The sequence below is a fragment of the Cynoglossus semilaevis genome, chromosome 12 (genome assembly GCF_000523025.1).
Source record: "Cynoglossus semilaevis isolate Cse_v1.0 chromosome 12, Cse_v1.0, whole genome shotgun sequence".
Taxonomy (NCBI): domain Eukaryota; kingdom Metazoa; phylum Chordata; class Actinopteri; order Pleuronectiformes; family Cynoglossidae; genus Cynoglossus; species Cynoglossus semilaevis.
Window position 1 is genome coordinate 12,188,327 of NC_024318.1, and position 18,114 is coordinate 12,206,440.

General features: G+C 39.8%; 2 protein-coding genes across 5 annotated transcripts in view; one reads left to right on the forward strand and one right to left on the reverse strand.

The window, feature by feature from the left end:
• Positions 1–360: 360 nt before the first annotated feature.
• Positions 361–7,145, reverse strand: LOC103387515 (uncharacterized). Its single transcript, XM_008322194.2, has 3 exons — positions 6,872–7,145; positions 2,394–2,485; positions 361–2,095 (listed from the first exon to the last, which is right to left on the reverse strand). The coding sequence occupies exons 1-3, from the start codon at positions 6,951–6,953 to the stop codon at positions 1,946–1,948; spliced, it is 324 nt and encodes a 107-aa protein (XP_008320416.1). The 5' UTR covers positions 6,954–7,145; the 3' UTR covers positions 361–1,945.
• A 3,379-nt stretch (positions 7,146–10,524) lies between these two features.
• Positions 10,525–18,114, forward strand: part of LOC103387530 (putative threonine dehydratase) — a 14,241-nt gene continuing 6,651 nt past the window's right edge. The window contains exons 1-11 of one of the 4 annotated variants that reach the window (XM_025060702.1): positions 10,525–10,922; positions 12,802–13,129; positions 13,223–13,339; positions 14,120–14,361; positions 14,501–14,666; positions 15,295–15,394; positions 15,757–15,832; positions 16,021–16,146; positions 16,396–16,563; positions 16,657–16,714; positions 17,221–18,105. In XM_025060702.1, the coding sequence (XP_024916470.1) occupies positions 10,807–10,922; positions 12,802–13,129; positions 13,223–13,339; positions 14,120–14,361; positions 14,501–14,666; positions 15,295–15,394; positions 15,757–15,832; positions 16,021–16,146; positions 16,396–16,563; positions 16,657–16,714; positions 17,221–17,319 (1,596 nt within the window). In that variant the 5' untranslated portion in view covers positions 10,525–10,806 and the 3' untranslated portion in view covers positions 17,320–18,105. Of the gene's footprint in view, positions 10,923–12,345; positions 12,484–12,801; positions 13,130–13,222; positions 13,340–14,119; positions 14,362–14,500; positions 14,667–15,294; positions 15,395–15,756; positions 15,833–16,020; positions 16,147–16,395; positions 16,564–16,656; positions 16,715–17,220; positions 18,106–18,114 lie in introns of those variants that run through there. The other 3 variants (XM_025060701.1, XR_003051275.1, XM_025060700.1) reach the window with 3 other exon arrangements.

An 18,114-nucleotide genomic window follows, 5' to 3' on the forward strand; every position in this document is an offset into this window, starting at 1 on the left:
CACAATTCTTTCCCAGTTTTTGGCCTACTGCAGTACTACACAGTTACTTGTTGCAACCCAATAATGATGTGCCCAATAATAGGTGAGAAACAGAACATTAGTCTCTGGGCTGGTACCTCCACAGTACACACCTGTTGAACTTGTCATGTCACTGGTGGTAAGAATCTTCTCATCTGAGCAGAGCACCAATTCCCAGAATGCCTCTCTGTTTCTGTGACCATCATTCATCATGATAGGATTATCGTATATTCTGTTAAAGTGGCATCTTCCAAGTTTGCCAAACTATACAGTATGATCAGTTTAACACTGTCCAGCTTTTGCATGTACCTTGATAGTATACGCCTGTTTTTTGCCAAATCCTCTGAGCTTGAGCCTTACTGGTTAATCATGCATGCGGAAGCTTCTGGAAAGTATACCTCGATACTCGACAGTGCAAGTCGGTACTGTATATCAGTGAGGATTACTCCCTGTTTCTGGACAGTGAGTCGTGTAATATTAAAAGTGTACAAAAGCATATATTCCCAGTGATACACGGGTGGCATGATATTTTAAGATATGGCTTCCTGAATTAGTCTTTAGGTCGCCCGTACTGACTCCTACCCCGGCTGTGTGAGTCGTCCAGGCTGGTGTGTGTGAAGCTCAGTCGCAATATGTTCTGTGCAGCGCAGGCAGAACATTTAAAAAAAATTGAACCACTTGTCGGGGCTTTTTTTTGCTGCTTTCAAAGAACAATGAATGTGTCTAAGGACGCCTCATTTATTTCTAAGACCACACACACCATCAGACTTAGGTTTGGAACGGTGCCGTAAGATCATCTGTACATAGATAATCTATCATTTTGGTTCTTTGATATCAATGATCAGTACTGTTTGGACTATGCCTGCAAACCTTCCTGTTTTAATGTGTTCATGTTCTGAATGCTGTTAGGTGTTAATTAACAAAAGGCGTTTGTGCTAGTGTTTGGCCAGCGTCAGCATGTCTCCTCTGATGGACGCTCTCACGCCAGACCATCGTGTAGATATGGAGCCTCTGTAGACACGGCTTGAAACTCTGCCGAGAGAAACTCATCGGAGACCCGTGTGATTCATTTCACTCTCTCCTGCCTTGTGATCCTATAGTTGCATAACGTTGCTGTGCTGTAGGATTTGAAATTTTACAGGGAATCCTGTGAAAAGCCTTGTCCCTGTACCAACTGAAAATGTTCTGTATGTTTAAAACATGCTGCTTCAACCGCTTTGTAAAAGGAATAAAAATCCTTCCAGTAATTTTATATGGGCGTGTGTGTGGGAGTTGTTTCACTCAGACTGTAGTTTAGTAGTGCACCACTGTCTCAGGGCTTGAAGTCTGGACTCTCCAAACCTTTCATCCAGGAGAGTTCTTCAGTCCTGTTCTGAAGAGGCCTCTTCAAAAAGAGTAGAACCATCAAGAACCCTTAGCCAGTCCAGTTGCCCAACTGTGACCTTCTTTAAAGAAAATAAAACTACCTAGTTACCTGGAAGCTTCAAAGACATGCATGGTGCATCGGTGAACAGCAGGAGGCAACCATGAGCTACAGTAAATTAGATATTATTGGGCAGTGTTGGCTTGGTTTGAGGAAGCAGACTTGGGAAGGTTTCAGGTTCGAGTCCACCAGCTGCCAAGTTAGCATGGCACCGTCCGCTCACACTGCCCCCTGCTGACTTTGGTGATGGGTTAAAAGCAAAGGTCACATTTGGTTGTGTCATAATGACAAATAATTCACTTATTGTGCAATTGGCCTTTATAAAAGTGTAATATAAAAAACACAGCTTTAGACAGAAATGTATTCTTTGTTCCATAAAAACATTATTTTGATACAGAAATGCATTTTTCTTGCAGCTTGTGAATCACAGAAATAAAAACAAAATATCCACCGTCCAAGTCACACACCCTGATGAGTCCCTTTATCTACGGAGTATTGATCACTTCAGTTCTGGGCCCTCTCCTGTGGTTCATCCAGGATGTCCACTTCTCTCTTCCCAGCATTTTCCAATAGAGGGCGCCACTTTGGAGCTTCTACGGCTTCCAGAAGAGCAGCCAGCTCAACCTCCAATGTTTTAACAGTGTTCTCCACATTCTGCAGGAGACAACGACAGAAACTTTGGTCGCAAAATATGTTTTGTATTTTAATATTTTTGCTAGATTTTTAGCCAGTCATTTCTGACTCAGGTTTGGCATCAGTTATCTGTCTTTGTTACAGAAGCAATTTAAAATATTCAACCAACTGCTCAGATTGAAGACAGTTTGGAACAGTCATGGCCGTGTTTCCCTCTCATTCCCAGGTAAAAACTGAGAATAAAACTCCATTTCGACAACATAGGCTTTAGAGAAACACCAACTAAGAGTGTAGGGTGAGGTATTTTTTTAACCCTAACCTTCTCCACCACATCCAGCCGGTTGTGAAGATTTGTGTGCTCTTGACACACACTTGAACGCACCGCCCGGGGCCGCAAGTCAGGCTCAGGACCTGAAAAACACAATCCATAAATAAATGTGTCATAGCTGAGAATGAAGCATTCGATCTGATTCGAAAACAGTAGAAATCACACGTTTTCACCAAGAGGCTGTCATATAAAACTTTTACAGGGTATTTTTGAATGCATGATCAGCCATACCATTAAACCCACTGACAGGTGAAGTGAATAACAATGATTATCTCTTTATCATGGCACCTGTCCGTGGGCGGGACATATCACCGCGCCAAGTGAAAATTTTGTCTTCAGAGCCGAGGCGTCACAAGCATGAAAATTAGAGATGGTAAGAAATTAAACAGATTTGACGTGATCCAAACTGTGATGGTTAGATGAGCGGGTCGGCCTGTCACTAAATCTGCAGCATTATTGGTGTGTCGTCTGGTCTGCAGTGGTCAGGATCTGTATCAAAAAACAGTGAAGGGTCTTGAGAGGCTGAGGCTCATTTAAGAGGTCTTTAAGAGGGTCTTGATGGTTGGACTAGGTGGTCTGAGTCAAAACTTTTCTGCACAGACTTCTTTGACAGTTGAAAGAACAAGATTTGATTAAAATCTCCTAAATCATTTTCTGTGCCATGTGACCCAATAAAAAAGTATTAAAATGTGCTTCAACGTTTCTAAAGAATAATAACAATGGCTGTAGTCGTGCCTGAAATCACTGCTGTGATTAAACACGGCGACGCTCCACATCTGCTCTGCAGCGTTTTCTCCTCTTTTCTTTATCACCATTCTTTGGGCTTCTCATCTCAGGGCGGCTGTGATATCGTTCTCATTAGAGCGCCACAGTGACCCTCCTCGGTGTTGTGGAGTCTGACTTCCTCCAGCAGTGAAGGAGGAGCAGCTGCAGACTCACTCATGTTTCCCATTACGTCTTTCCTTTGAAAGAGACTCGTTTCAGCCGAGGTCTGAGCTCGGCCTCTGCTTTATGATCGGCTCCTGAGAGACCGAGATCCAAACTGAGATCAGCAGTGTTGTTTGAACTTCACGATGGTGTAAACGTCTTATTTGTTAACTAGAGGCTGACAGCAGTGTTATTACTCCGACACTGCATCTTGTTGTTGCTACTGAACATAATTGATCTGAGGGTGTTGTTGTAAGTGTTGTTGGTCCGCAGACCGAGGTCGTTTAGTAGTAGTTTCTAGTTCAAATAACTTGAAAACGTGTACGAAACACTGTTTGATCCTGACTCAACCTTTTTTTGGACTTAAATAATCATTAATAACCGATAATGATAATATCATTATCGGTTTTTCCTCCGATAATGAAAACCTGATAAAGCAATGCCTGGTTTTTGCCAAATGATATGTGCCCCGTTTTGGGGGAAAACTGCTGTATATGAAAGTTAAAGCCACTGGATGGCAGCATTGCAACTCTTTTTATTAATCTATTTTAATAATCAGGGGATTGCATACAGAATCCTGGTGCCAGCAACTCAGATAAATAAATAAATATTTGGGGGGGGGGGTAAAAAACGTCTGTTCCCTAGAGGGGGCATGGCAGAAAATAACTGAGCAACACTGCTTTAACCAATCACCTTAGTGAGCAAGCGGCATGTAAGTTCCCTAACCACCGGGCCACCACTTCCTGTTATATTAGTATCGGTTGATATTGGTATCGGAAAATAAGTGTTTGGACAATATCAGCATATCGGATATCGGCAAAAAATAAATATATCAGACTATCCTTAACTAATACATCTGATCAGTTTGGATCATTGTTCAAAAACAGTAAAAAATAATTCAAGCTTTACATTTGTGTCTGTAGCCTTTCCTTCACCCTCACAGCTGTTTGTTACTTCCCTCCAGGCTGTTTCCCTTTTTGGAAAGCAGAGTTTCACATGGGCAAGCGTCTGGAAATCTGATTCTGCAGACAGAAACACCTGGCATGCTTTCTGCTGCACAGTAAACACAGACCGGGCCTGGTTTAACTCAGCACACCTAATTTCACAATGTTCACACATGATGTACAGCAGTATTCCCTATTTTCACTTTATAAATGTTACCTCTGTGAGTGGAATCAGACCCGGTTACAAAGTCCATCCATGGGCCCAATTGTTTCTTGAGCAACAAACAGCAGAATGAGCCAGAAAGGCTCCTCATATCTGCCTCTGCACATTGTCCTCACACGTGCAGCCCTGCCTCAGCATCAGACCGCCCTGATTTTGCGGCGATATCCCACGGAAACATTTTTACAAGCTCCATTACTTGGGCTGGAGGGGAGCCAGGCATCGCTGCATGCAGGATGCAGACGTAAGACAAAGGTGGAGGTCAGCAGGGGGCGCTCAAAAACATAAAGACCTGGCAGAGCTTCCGCTGCTTCAAATATGAAGGATCGCAACTCTGCAAAACACAGGGTCTAGAATATTTATTTTAAAGTTTGGACCAACCCTATCTTTACCGATGCTAAGCTATAGTTGTTAGCCACCTGTTCTTTTACAGTATGGGATGAGGGGTCAATAGTTTTGTTAACCTTTTTTGTTAAAGTTTTCAAACATAATTGAATTACATTTTTTAATATAAATTTGTTTTTAGCTAGTATTTAGTTAAACATTGTACAGAAATATTTTTACTGATCCTTTTCTGTGTTTCATTTGATTTACTTGACTATTTTTAAGCGACATCACTTTATTTTCACCACTTTTATTTCTCTGCATCAATGTTAGCATTTGTGTTTATATCTACAGTAAGATAACTATTTTGCTATAATAGTTGGCCGAGTGTTTTTTTTTTCATTCTTCTAGCTTCAGTCAACTTATTTTTCTTTGTAAACTGTAGGACTAACTGCGAGACATTTGTTTTGTTTGTTTTCAGCTAACGGCAAAAATCTTCAGCCAGAAATAATGTCATAATGGTTTTTATATCCACATAAAACCAGTGACTAGCAGCTGTCCTTCCCTCTGAAGTCAGCCAGTGCTTCTGTTGTGAGTCTGTTTCAGTCTGCTTTAAAAAACTCAACTGAAAACAAAAATATCACGGCTTGATCATTCGGCCGAACACCGTGAGTGTATTTTAAATTTGAGTGCATTTCCTCAGGTACAGTACTATATGGGCAGCGCTCCATTGACTTCTGCAGGACAGAGTTAGTTCAGGTCACAGCTGTGCTATAAAATACAATGTTTATCATACTTTGGCACGGGAACATGGAGGCTAAGTCTTAAAAAAATTATAATGGGAACAGTGTGGTGGTGACCCATTCAATCACGCCACAAGGATGTTCAGAATAATAAGAACAACACAAAATGTTTACTTTAATAACAGAATACCAGAATAACAAATAACAGAATTATTATTTTTGGAAAATCCCATTCTGTTACTTTAGATAACTGCTTAAATGTGTTTTCACTAAATTACCTTTTTTTTACAAATGGACCCTGGACAATGTGTTTGTGGGAATAAGTTTATTTAACTTTATGTCTCGATGATGATAGTTATTATCAGACATCTTCAGTTTCTGTTGGTTCATCTAAAAATACTATTTTTTTCTTCTCCCTGAAGCTGTCTGCCTTCCTTCACCTGTGTTTGATCAGTCTCACCCGTGTCCACCTGTCCCACGTGTCCCTCTGCATCAGCGTCGCCAACTCAACACCTTCATAAAAACAGGACACGTCACAGTAACGTCATGTGACACGTCTGAGGTCAGACTGGAGGTCATCGTCATCAACATGTCGAGGTGAAACTACACCTGGATTGGTTGTGTATATATACTGTATAAATATATATTAGCCATGACTATTTTACTCCACATTTATGTTTTTTGGACATGTCCTGATAGTAACTGTACGATTTGTGACAGACATACTGTGCCATAAACAAGAACTTTGTTTTCTCAAATCTCCTGAACCTGATGTGTTTAAGCTGTTACTCAATCACAAGCAAGAGTGTGTGTTCTTCCTGAGCGCTGCCATTCTTGGAGAGTGAAGTCAGAGTAAATCACTCTACAGGCCATCGCTCACAGCTCTGGACACTCACTACACATTTCTGTCCAGTTCCCACTGGACTGTGTTGAAGCTGGTAAACAAAGCTAAGCTGTGAATCTGGCGGATAAATCTATTTAATAAACAGTGAGCGATGCTATGCTGAAAGAATATTAGATCTGGTGTCAGTGGAGCTGAGGTCAAATTACTCACAGATGTGTTGGCAAAAAAAAACTCAAAAAAATTGTAACTGTGTTCGGTATCCTCTACACACACACATACACACTTTGAAGAGTTCAGAAATATCACCTCTGACGCTACACTTTGATCGCACTGTTCAAAAATATACTTCAATACACTGGTCCATAGACTCATCCACAGCTGTGTGACCTCTGACCCCTACTTCCTGACCTGGGACTGTCCACCTTTCTACCCTGCCCTCCCAGGGTCAGACCAGAACCAGCTCTTACCTGCTGCAGCATTTCCAATCAGGATCAGAAGGAGGAGTCCAGTGGAGGAGGTCAGAGGTCGGACCATCGTGAGCGGAGACATCTGGTGGACGGCTGATGACCGTGTGAAAAAAAGGAAAGAGATATTTCCTAAGATTCTTTAAAGAGAAGAGTGAGAATCTGTGCCTTCTCTCTCCTGCTCTGTCTTCTGCCCAGTTTCCTCATAGGAACATTAGTGGCAGAGCAAGAAGCTGAGTATCTGGGAAGGGGAGGTCTGGGTGATGTACCGGGGTGGGGAGGGGTCTCAAATATCAGACCCAGCACTGGCCCGCAGAGAAGAGGAAAGTTCAAATCTAGTTCTTACGTCTGTTGTTTGTTTTGTGATGCAGATGGCATTGATAACGGCAGCGTGACTTCAGTTATCCCCCTCCTAGAGTTCCCCTTCATTTGCACCATGAAGTCATAAAAACACACAGTGGTGAAAGGGAACAATTTGAAGGAGAGAACTTTCATGAAACCTCCAGGGGCTTCGAAAAGTAGCAATCTCTGTGAAGCACTTTTCGAGGACAAATTGTTACAGTGGAATGCGAGTCAAGTGGGACCACATTTTTAATGTTTCACTAAGAAAACAAAATCTTTTGGTAGAATTGTAGAAACTTACAAAAAGAAAATTCTTGGCCTATTAATTTACTTTTGATTAATATTTTTATAAAACAACCTTATTTTAAATACAGAATGAATATTTATTTCTGTTAAGTTTGGAAAGTTAGAAGGTTCTTAAAGAACTTTGAGTTCCTCTGTGGGAGTTGGGTTTTTGTCTTGAGGAGGTCTGTGGTTCTGCTGTATAACAGTGACTGAACAGATCACTCCAGCTTTGACATAACGTTAGATGAATAACATATATTCATGGTTTGATTATTGATTGATTATTTCTGCCTGTTGTAATATATATATATATATATATACATATATATATATATATATATGTTCTTGTATCTCTCATACAGTTGATAATGAATCTTTAGACTGGTTCTAAGTATGTTTATAGGTAGACAGGTAGATAGGTATGTAGGTGGATGGATGGATAGATGGATGGTTGGACAGAGTTGTTGTTGTTGGACTTACGCACAATTTTAATCAGAAGCTGACTCTATTGTCTATGGCTGAGAATGTGCAATAAAAAAGAGTTGGAAAGTAAGGGCATCAGGAAGTAACAGAAAGTACAGGAAAGATGGTTAAGTTATAAAATAAATATCTGTTAAGATGGACTCCTAAAAAAGATTCTTTGAATGAACTACAGTATAAAAAGAGAGGTTGGACTTGACAATGTACAGTGTGTTAGACATAAGCTGCCTCGCATTACAGACACAATCTCTCAAGTGAGAACTTTGCAGTCAGACTCCCTGGCTTTTTTCAATGCAGTCAGGAGAATGTTAAAAGGCCGGCGGAGCTTTTTCTGAGAAAAATCACACTGCCTTTCTGTGCAGCAGGAAGTCTGACGAATCAAAATCAATTCAGCCGCACAGAACGACCCTTTATAAACGTATTGATTGGTTACTGTTATTCCCACTCCTCTGACTCTCTCTCCCTCTTGCTCACCCATACACACACACAAAGCTTTTGCATAGTAAACATGATCATCTGCATTAGGCCGGTCTGTCTTTAGCCTCATGTTTTCCTGTCAGGTCCAATAAGCAGATCTACAGGTTAAGAAGCTGGAAACACAAGTAGAATAAAAGTCAAAGAGCAGATCAATGCAAGCTGGAAAAAAAGGCAGAGGAAAAACCTTGTTGTTATTAGGGTGCTAAGGAGCTAGCCAGGAAGTGCTTTTATTCTACTAATGTTACACTGATGATGTAATACTGAGGGCCATTACGATGTGGTATAATTAATATGTTTAAACAATATATACATACTATACACCTAATAAATGGAAGGTGAACACAGTTTGCATATATAAATAGTAAATGGTAATTCTTAGTTATTTAATGTATTTCTAACGATAGTGTAACTTTACTACTGCAAATTATATTTTTAAAATATAGATCAAATACAAATAGTACTCAATAACCAATGAGACATTTTCTTATTAATATTTTTTAATTTATTTTTTAATTTATTTATTTTTTCCTTATTGTTTATACTATAATAATTTATTTATAGTTACTTCTTGATGGAACCCTAACCTGGGATGCGGGCAGGGATTTTTTAATTTATTTTTTAATTTATTTATTTTTTCCTTATTGTTTATACTATAATAATTTATTTATAGTTACTTCTTGATGGAACCCTAACCTGGGATGCGGGCAGGGGTCCTACCATTGCACCACTCTGGCCCCATAATGTTATTATAATATAGTATAAAATATATTACTTTGAAACTCAAAGAGCAGGAAATGAAATGCAAATGTTCATCAAATGTTTGTCGCCCATTAAACCTTCTGGCTGTCAGAAACGTTCTGCAGAGCACCGGCATCAGTGGCTCAAGGGTCGTCATTACCCACACCAGTGGGTGGTCCAACAGACAGTTGTAAACAGGGTCACCTACTCCCTGCCTTATCTGTCTCCGTCCCCTCACTGGTTCTGTACCTGCCTGTATTTATCACAATCCTGTCTTTACAAGCTTCAAAAATGAGGAGCAGCCTCATTGGAAAGTCTCCACAGTCTTTGCCAGTCATCATCTCCTGAACATGGGCCTCACTTAACATTGTTGCTGCCAGGAAGACGGCTTCGCTGTGTACCTGGCATTCACTGGCTTCCTGTCTCTTTTAAAGAAGCTAAATCTAATTTTGTTTGTGCATGTGTGTGTGTGTGTGTGTGTTTCTCCATCAAAGGAAACAAAACTCCACTCTGTGCTTTTAAGACAAAGGATCAGCTGATCTTCCCTGCTCTGTGTATTAAACCTATTTTAAAATGGCCATTCTTACTTACCGATAGTATCAGCAGTTTCACGCCAAGTAATAAAGTATGTGGTTCAGAAATGTTGGGAAACATGACATGATCGTTTTTATTCTTCAAGTCCAATCATTGCAGTTAATAATTACTTGGAAACATAAAGCAGATTCAACGAAGAAACAACAACAGAGAAGATGTTGCAGATGTTGACGTACCTCAAAAGTTTCAACAGAGTTGGCTGAGTTTAAGGCCCACCCAAGGCCTGGATTGAAGACCTGGGCCACCAAAGGCCTTGAATTTCTTCCAAAGAGATTATCTATTATTTTCCCTTAACAATCAGATTACAGATCCATTCATTTCTACATGGGATACAAGGGACAATACCAGCCATCCACCCAGAGCTGGATAACATTTAGCCCTCCTGCTGAGTTCTGTCTGGAGCCACTTACCCTTTCATCCACTTTCCCTAAAGCCTCTCTCATCTGTCACCTGGCCGACAGTCTGTTCCTCCCCACAGTGTTACCATGTAAACTGTTGGTGTTAAAAATGTCTGAGCAAGTCGTGCAACATTACACATGTGAGCACTCAGAAATGACCGAGAAGTGCTGTGTACACAAGATAGAAATAAGGGCTAAAATAATCAGATTGGTTGGTCAGGTTGGCACCTGTCCTCCCCGTGACCTCACAGGTCATCTCTGATCCTCAACACATCGTCAAAATCACAGTGTTGCTGAGCTACAAGATCACTGTTCCTTACATAAACCCTAAGTCTGCATCTATCTGCTTAGACGGTCTGATTAGCACTACGTCACAGTAAAGGGATGTAATCCTAGTCTGGCTCCAGGAATAGAGACCAGGGAGTGGCCAAGGCCGAAGGACAGATACTCCTGAACCACAGAGAGCGTCCCTGTGTAATCCTCAGTGTGAAAACCTCAGGGAAGAGTGGAGCCAGTTGAGGTGGTGTCATTCAGAAGAAGTAACATCCAGTGTCCTGTTCTCCCTCGGACATCTGAGCTGGAGCTGGAGGAAAACCCCGGGCCGTTGGACTGCAGTTGGACAGGATGAACTTTGCTGCACAGTTGATTTATTCCAGCTACTTGGGCGATCTAGTTGAGTCATCCTACTCACCCAGACCTGCGGGTGAAGACAGTGAGGAGAATGATCCTTTCTGGCAAAGGTGGGAAATCATAAATTCCCAAATCCTTCAACTTCAACCCTTTCCCAACCCATTCCTGCAGTCAGAAAAATCCCAACTACCCAGAGTGAAAGATACCTTCAACTCTTTTCACTCTGTCATTGACTTCCTGTCATCTGTTTATATATTCTTCTTCCTATCCTGATTTAATTCCTAAATCTTCTCTTCCTCCTGCCTGGCAACTCCGTGTCCAACATTTGTTTTAGTCCATCAACATATACTGTACCTGAATCAGGGCTGTGTGAATTTTCTAGAAGTCATTGATGAAGCCAGAATATTGATGTTTATACTGCAGTAGCCTAAAGCATGTGTACCTATAAATATACGATGACACTTGGACTTGGATTGGGCTTAAATATAAATCTACTAAAGTTACGAAAACGCAACCTACTCCAAACTGGTAATAGCTAAAAGAAAATTAACAATATCATCTACTTATCTTTTAGTGATTCTTGGCCACTGTGTTCCAGGAATAAATTGTTCTATTTGTTAAAAATTCAAATATTTTTCATGTCCTTCATCATTTTCTCGTATTTAAAAAGTAGCTTGTAAAGGAATGCTATTTCAGAAAAATATTCGAAGACTTATCTACATGTTTGTCTCAATGCAATTGGCAACAAAAATGCTACCTGATCCAAACACTTTAATCTGCCTCAAGGCTGAAAAAAGGAGATTCAAAGAAATAGTGCAGGTAGTTAAAGTGCAACATGGTTTATATTTTGGATAATCCAAAAAGGTACGGGATGAGGTTTTCTTTGAATCTAAGAGTTGATTTGATCTTCCTATAAAAAAAATAGATGTTTGTGACATTTTGTTTTTAAGAGAACAACAGGTTCCCAGGAGGAAAATACGAAAAAAAAGACAAGACCAGCTCCAGTTGGCATTTTTTTTAATGCTTAACAAAACAACCACATTGTTACTGCACCAGCTCAACAAATAATTCAGTTTCTGTCGACCAAATTCATAAATCACAGTAGGTCTGAGTCATGTTCGTAACAACTTAATGAAAATACACTCTCTGCTGCAGAACTCTGGGTCAGAGTACAAATAAAAATCACTTATCATAAAAAAAAAGATCTAAAAATAACGATTTTAAAATGGTATTTTAATGGTGAAAAATATACTTTGCAGCAGTCGTACTGGTACAGTTTACATGACTTTATTACTCATCTGTGCTGGTTATTGGTCTGTTTTTACTTCAACCCAATTAAAAGCACATTTGTGTAAATGTTTATATGACATCATGTTACGGATGTAATTGTTAAGAATTGTAAATTCCTACAAGTAAATAAATGTGGGTTGAAAGGTTGGTAGTGAAAACAAAAGACCGGAAATGTGTCTAAACACACTGGGACTTTCTCGGGGTTGACAACACGGAAGACAAATACTGCATTTTGGGAAAGTGCTCCACCTGGCGGTCTTTGTATCCCACATTAGCTCCGTGTTAGTTTCAGGTGTGTTTTTCTTCCTGGTGTTGATGAGAAAGGCTGTTTGCTAACGCACGTTTAGCCGTTAACAGTTTGTGATCTGCTTTGCGGCTACAGTAGGTGACAGTGTTAATCTGTAGTGACAGTAATCCTGTTATATTTTGCAGTGTTGTGGTGCTGGTGTTTAACTGCAGCAGAACTCCGAAAGAGGAACAGAACTACAAAACAGACGCAGTTTTACTCAGGGATTTTATGATAAAATGCAGTTATTTTAAAAAATACTGGCACTGGGTTTAGTCGTTATTATTTTAGAGTCAGTTAAATGTACCGTGTTTATTGTGGCTTCTTATGCATTAACATTGTTTTCATTTACCTCCTATCTAGAGGTCATAATTGTGTAAATCAAATCCAGACATATCTTTCATTTTACCCAGAGAGGAGCTGCACCTGGGCCCCAGTCATCCTGGTGCTTTTCCTGGTTCTGGTCCCCTCATTAATGGCACTGGGGGCTACAGACCCACACTCATTGAACCAGAGCGCCTGAAGGACTTTGGCGAGGAAGAACAACTCAATGGAGATGTGAAGGGTCACGTCACTAAAGTGATGGCAGAATCTGAGATTACACTCATGCAGCCCCCAAAACTGCGGAGAGTCAGCGAGTTCCAGGTGGTCCCCAAACCTCCAAAACAGTATCTTCGATTTGAGGACATCAGTGCGGCAGCCTTCAGGATCCATTCTGGATTACAGAAAACTCCATGCACGGTACACATAAATAGCTGGGCTATCTATAATTGAATTCTGTCGTATTAGATCAAACACAGAGCTGCTCTCTTATTGGTTCTCTGTTGCGTTCAGTATTCCAGACTGTCTAAACTGTATGGGATGGAGATCTACCTGAAGAAAGATCATCTGCACTACACCGGCTCTGTGAAGGAGAGAGGAGTCTTGTACCTGCTGTCCTGCCTCACACAGGTACAACGCGGTGTGGGGACGTTATTGGGGACACTATGTCTATGCCACTGAGCGATAAGGTCATTTGAGGTTCAAGATTCAGTTAGGAGTAAGTGTTAGGGAATGCATGATGATTTCTGAATTGTTCAAAAAACAAATTTTATCCATTTTAACTTTTAAATTCATATTTTTTATCATAGATTCATCCTTATTGTTTCTGTTTGCTGTTTTTACTTCATGACTTCATTTAATTGGTTTTATAGAACTCTCTGTCATCTTATAGTTCAGTCATTTTTATTGAAGTAACTCCTGACTTGCTGTATTTTAGAAGAATCCTTATTTAGCAGGTTAAGTGGTTGCAGTTTTAATATCCATGTGTTTTGCCATGTTGGCTAAGCAAGTTGTTTGACCTTCTCTGTGCCTTTTTCTGTGTGAATTATTAAACTAAAAACATAAAAAAATACAACAGGAAGACACTTTATTGTCATTGTAAATATAGCTACACTCATTTAAATTGTCCTCTATAATAACACATCTGTGAAACAAAAGAGTTGAATTAATGGGGTACACTAAATACTGACAAAACACAATACACATTGTAGTATATGCTGCTATTTACTTGTCACTTATAAGAAGTATTTGTTTTTTAAATATTATGCAATATATTTCACTGCCCAATTTATGCTTATATGTGCATTTTTCTACTCTTTTTTCTCAGCAAACTTTGTAAATAACCAAAGTACTTGTTACAGTATCCATTGTATTATTAATCAATCGGAGCACGTGTCTGTGAGCCTGCAGGAGCAGCAGAGGAAGGGTGTGATCGTGGCCACTGACAGTAACTTCTCCATGGCCATTGCTCACCACGCAGCAGAGATGAAGATCCCCGTCTTCGTCATCATGCCGTCCGGCTGTTCTTCACCGCGGCTCAGGATCTACAGAGACTACGGCGCCATGGTCATCACCTTCGGCAACACCAGCCGTGATTCTCAGAACCACGCTCGCCATCTGGCCAAAGAGAATGGATACCTGTTCATGGAGGAGTAAGGAGAAATATAAATGTGAATGACTGTGGTGACAAATATAACACATATTTGATCCATTATTTAATAAATTGCTGTTTATATTTTCACATCATCATCTCCTCTCCTCCTCTCTGTCCATTTTGTTGCCTTTTCCCAGAGATGAAAGTGCAGCGTACCTATCAGGACTGGGCACCTTGGGTATGGAAATCCACGAACAAATGCCCAGACTGGATGCACTGATCGTTCCTGCAGCTGGACAATATGGTGTACTGGCCAGCACTGCTGCTGCCATCAAACACCTCAGCCCAGACGTTCTTGTCATAGTAGGTTGATGACTTCTTTGATTTTTCCCACCAAAACATAACAATGTATTTCTATGTCGGGTTTTTGAAACTAATATTATTTGCAGTATTTTCTGATCAAAGGTATTTTTTTTAGTGGATGTGGATGTGTGTGGATGTGTTAGAATAGTAACCGACAGTAAATGAGTGTAAATATTACTCATCAGTAATGAACAATTGTACTACAAATACAACAGATATATGCATATACCGCACTTCATCCAAATGAATTAATTTTCTGCTAAAATCTGTATCGCCTTCCCCATTGGGACAACTGAACAAAAATAATATAACTAATCTAAATCCCACATTACATTTTGGCTGGTTTGTCAGATTACAGCTGCGCTGCGGAAGATCAAAGATGTTTTGAACCAATAACTGTGAATGCACCAAATGCTCCTTTTTTTGACATACATATATATATACATACAGTATAAAAGCAGAATTAGACATTGTTGTACTTTGTGGACAGGTCACATTTATATGTTAAGCATCATGAAAGCACTATGGATTTCTATAAGGGACAAAGTCATTATCTACTAGCTACAGCTGCTACCTTAGCTGTACGACTGGACTCCGTTCCTCACATGGACACTGGTTCCTTCTACAGGGCGTTGAAGCAGAAGGTTATCCTCTGCTGCTCCACTCCCTGAACAGAGGTGATCCTGTCAAAGACATGCACAGCAAACCCAACAGGAGGCTCTTCAGAGGTAAGAAGATTTATTTTTTTATCTCCCTGCTGCAGCTCATGAAAACAAATAAGAAAAATCTAAATGGTTGAAATTTCTTTTTATAATATCTTGAATGTTCTAGTTCTGATTTTAGAGCAATGGTTCTCAAACTATGGAGTGCCTACCAGCTGTAGTACTTTGGCTCCTGGTTGTATAAGGCCAGGGAGTCATCTTTTATATATATATATAGCATTGTTGAAATGATGGAGGTACATAGAACAATGGAACTGGAACTGAAGTCTTCATCCTATACTGCAAATACTTTTACGTTTGACACAGTGTTGAGAACTACTGCTTCAGAGAGTGATGTATGTACACATTGATCTTCTGTCTGTTCTCAGATCTTGGGGAGTGGTCACTTGGTGTAAATACTTTTCAGTTGGCAAAGACATTCGTAGATAAAGTCGTCACTGTGAGGTACTGCACATCAATGAATCACATCTGAAATACACACATACTATATACAGTATGTTCATAGTTATAGATTTATATATGTACCACATCTGAAATACACACATACTATATATGTTCATAGTAATAGATTTATATATGTATTATATGTAGTTTGTTTTTGTTTTTTTTGCCATTTCTCCCACTTTTCAAAGTGAGGAAGATTCTCTGGTGGCAATGCTGCGGTTTCAGGAGTTCGAACGCTCCACTGTGGACACTGAGGGAGCCATGGGATTGGCAGCCATCTTGGCTGGACAGCTACCTGAACTGAGAGGCAAAAAGTGGGTCACACGTCATTAAAGGAGCTTTTTTAATGATAAAAGGAAGGCTTGGTTTAAAAAGACAGAATAGGGACAGGAGTTGATTATCTATATTTAAATACTATTGGTCTGGGAGGGTTGTATTTGTGTTTTGGTCACATTTAAAACATTCAAATGCTGGCATGTACTTGTGGTTTTATTTCATAAAATACCAAACTAGGTTGACCTTTGAACCCTGACACAGACTACAGCCTTGTGTGTCTGCTCTAGGGTAGTTGTGGTTGTGAGTAGTGCCAACATGGAGCTGGAGCTGCTGAGGCAGTGTGTTGACCGAGCCCTGGTGCTGGACCACCGGGTCAGTAAGTTCTGTGTCCAGCTGGGAGAGTGGCCGGGAGACATGGCCAAGCTGCTGGACGTCCTGTCCAGAGAGGATGTGAGGTGGGGTCAGCAGACATCTACAGATCTACAGATATTTATATTTGATTCTTTGCATGGGTTTAACCTCTGGTTGCTTCATGTCATCAATTCAAGGTTGTTGGACGTCAGCCATCGAAGACACAGTGACAAGTCAGAACTCTTCAAAGCAAAGGTAAAAGGTTCCTCATAATAATAATAATAATAATAATAATAATTTGTTAATTTGATACCTTACTGTACAGATGTAAACTTATATTTATAATCATTATAATATAAAAATGTGAAGATATGCGCCCTCCTGTGGCGTGGCAAAGTACTGCACAGCCATGATGTCGTAACTTGTAGTAGGAAAGTGACAGTAATGACTGTCTAGAAGCAGTTCTAATGTGTGATGTACTGTATTACTATAATGATAATTGTTCAAAATGTTTTATTATAACATTTAATAAGTTTTAATTAGCTAATTAGTTTAAATGGCTTTCTCTACTCAAGAGCCTAACTGCACGGGCATCATTACCATCGATCGTCGTACCAACCCCTTGTTTTCATTATTCTCATCTTGTTAAATACCAGTGAAAGCAGTAAGAAAATATCCTCCCTTGTGCCCTGATTCTACTCTGTGTCTGTGTGTGTGTTAAGTCAACTGTACTTATGTATGTACTGTATGTGTACTTGCAGGTGGAGTGCGTGGTAGAAACCAAAGATAAGGCACAGAGTGTTCATCTGCGTAAGGTACTGAGGGAGCGATACCCATCTATATGCTGGTTGGACCGGTGATCACTGACAACAACGAACACAAAGTGTATTTCTAATAGAAGATCTTCAGCGAAACAAGGTTCAAACACATACTTTAATATTCACTAATTCAATATATCATTCACAGTATTAAATACATTTAATGATGACATTTGACCTTTTTCAATAAATCGTTGAGATTATACATATATCATACGTATTTCACCCATTACTGTTTATAAAGCCAATCCCTAAAACATGACATGCTGTGATTTTGCATTGATAATCTCTATATTTAATAAGGCCGTAACAATCAGTAAATAAATCACGAAACACTTTCTTAGTCTAACCTTATGACAGATAAAAAATATTTTGCACAATACAATTGGCAGTACATTCCCACATTGTTTATATTATTTTATAAATATTTCATTGCTATTATGGTATCTCAAATAGTAATACTGTATAAATTCAGTGAAGTATGTTGCAAATTTAAAAAAAAACAACCTCCATAACAATGATTTTTGGTTGTAAGGGATCAAACAAATGGGGAAAAAACTAAATATGTTTCATGTGGCTTAACAAACTAGAAGGCAGTAAGTTTAAAGTTAGACTTTGTGGTAAAGGCACATGTAGCAGATGAACATTCCTCCTCTGAATGAAGCATCTATTCGTGCACTGTTTCTCTCAATCTGGGCAATTCCACACTGATGTTTTACAGTTTATATTTACAGTGTTGGACAGAGAGACAACGGTTGTACTGTAGAAGGGCTTCTTTTCCGCCCTATCCGTTCTTGATTAATTGCCGGAGACAGCTCCAGGGGAGAAAGGTCTGTT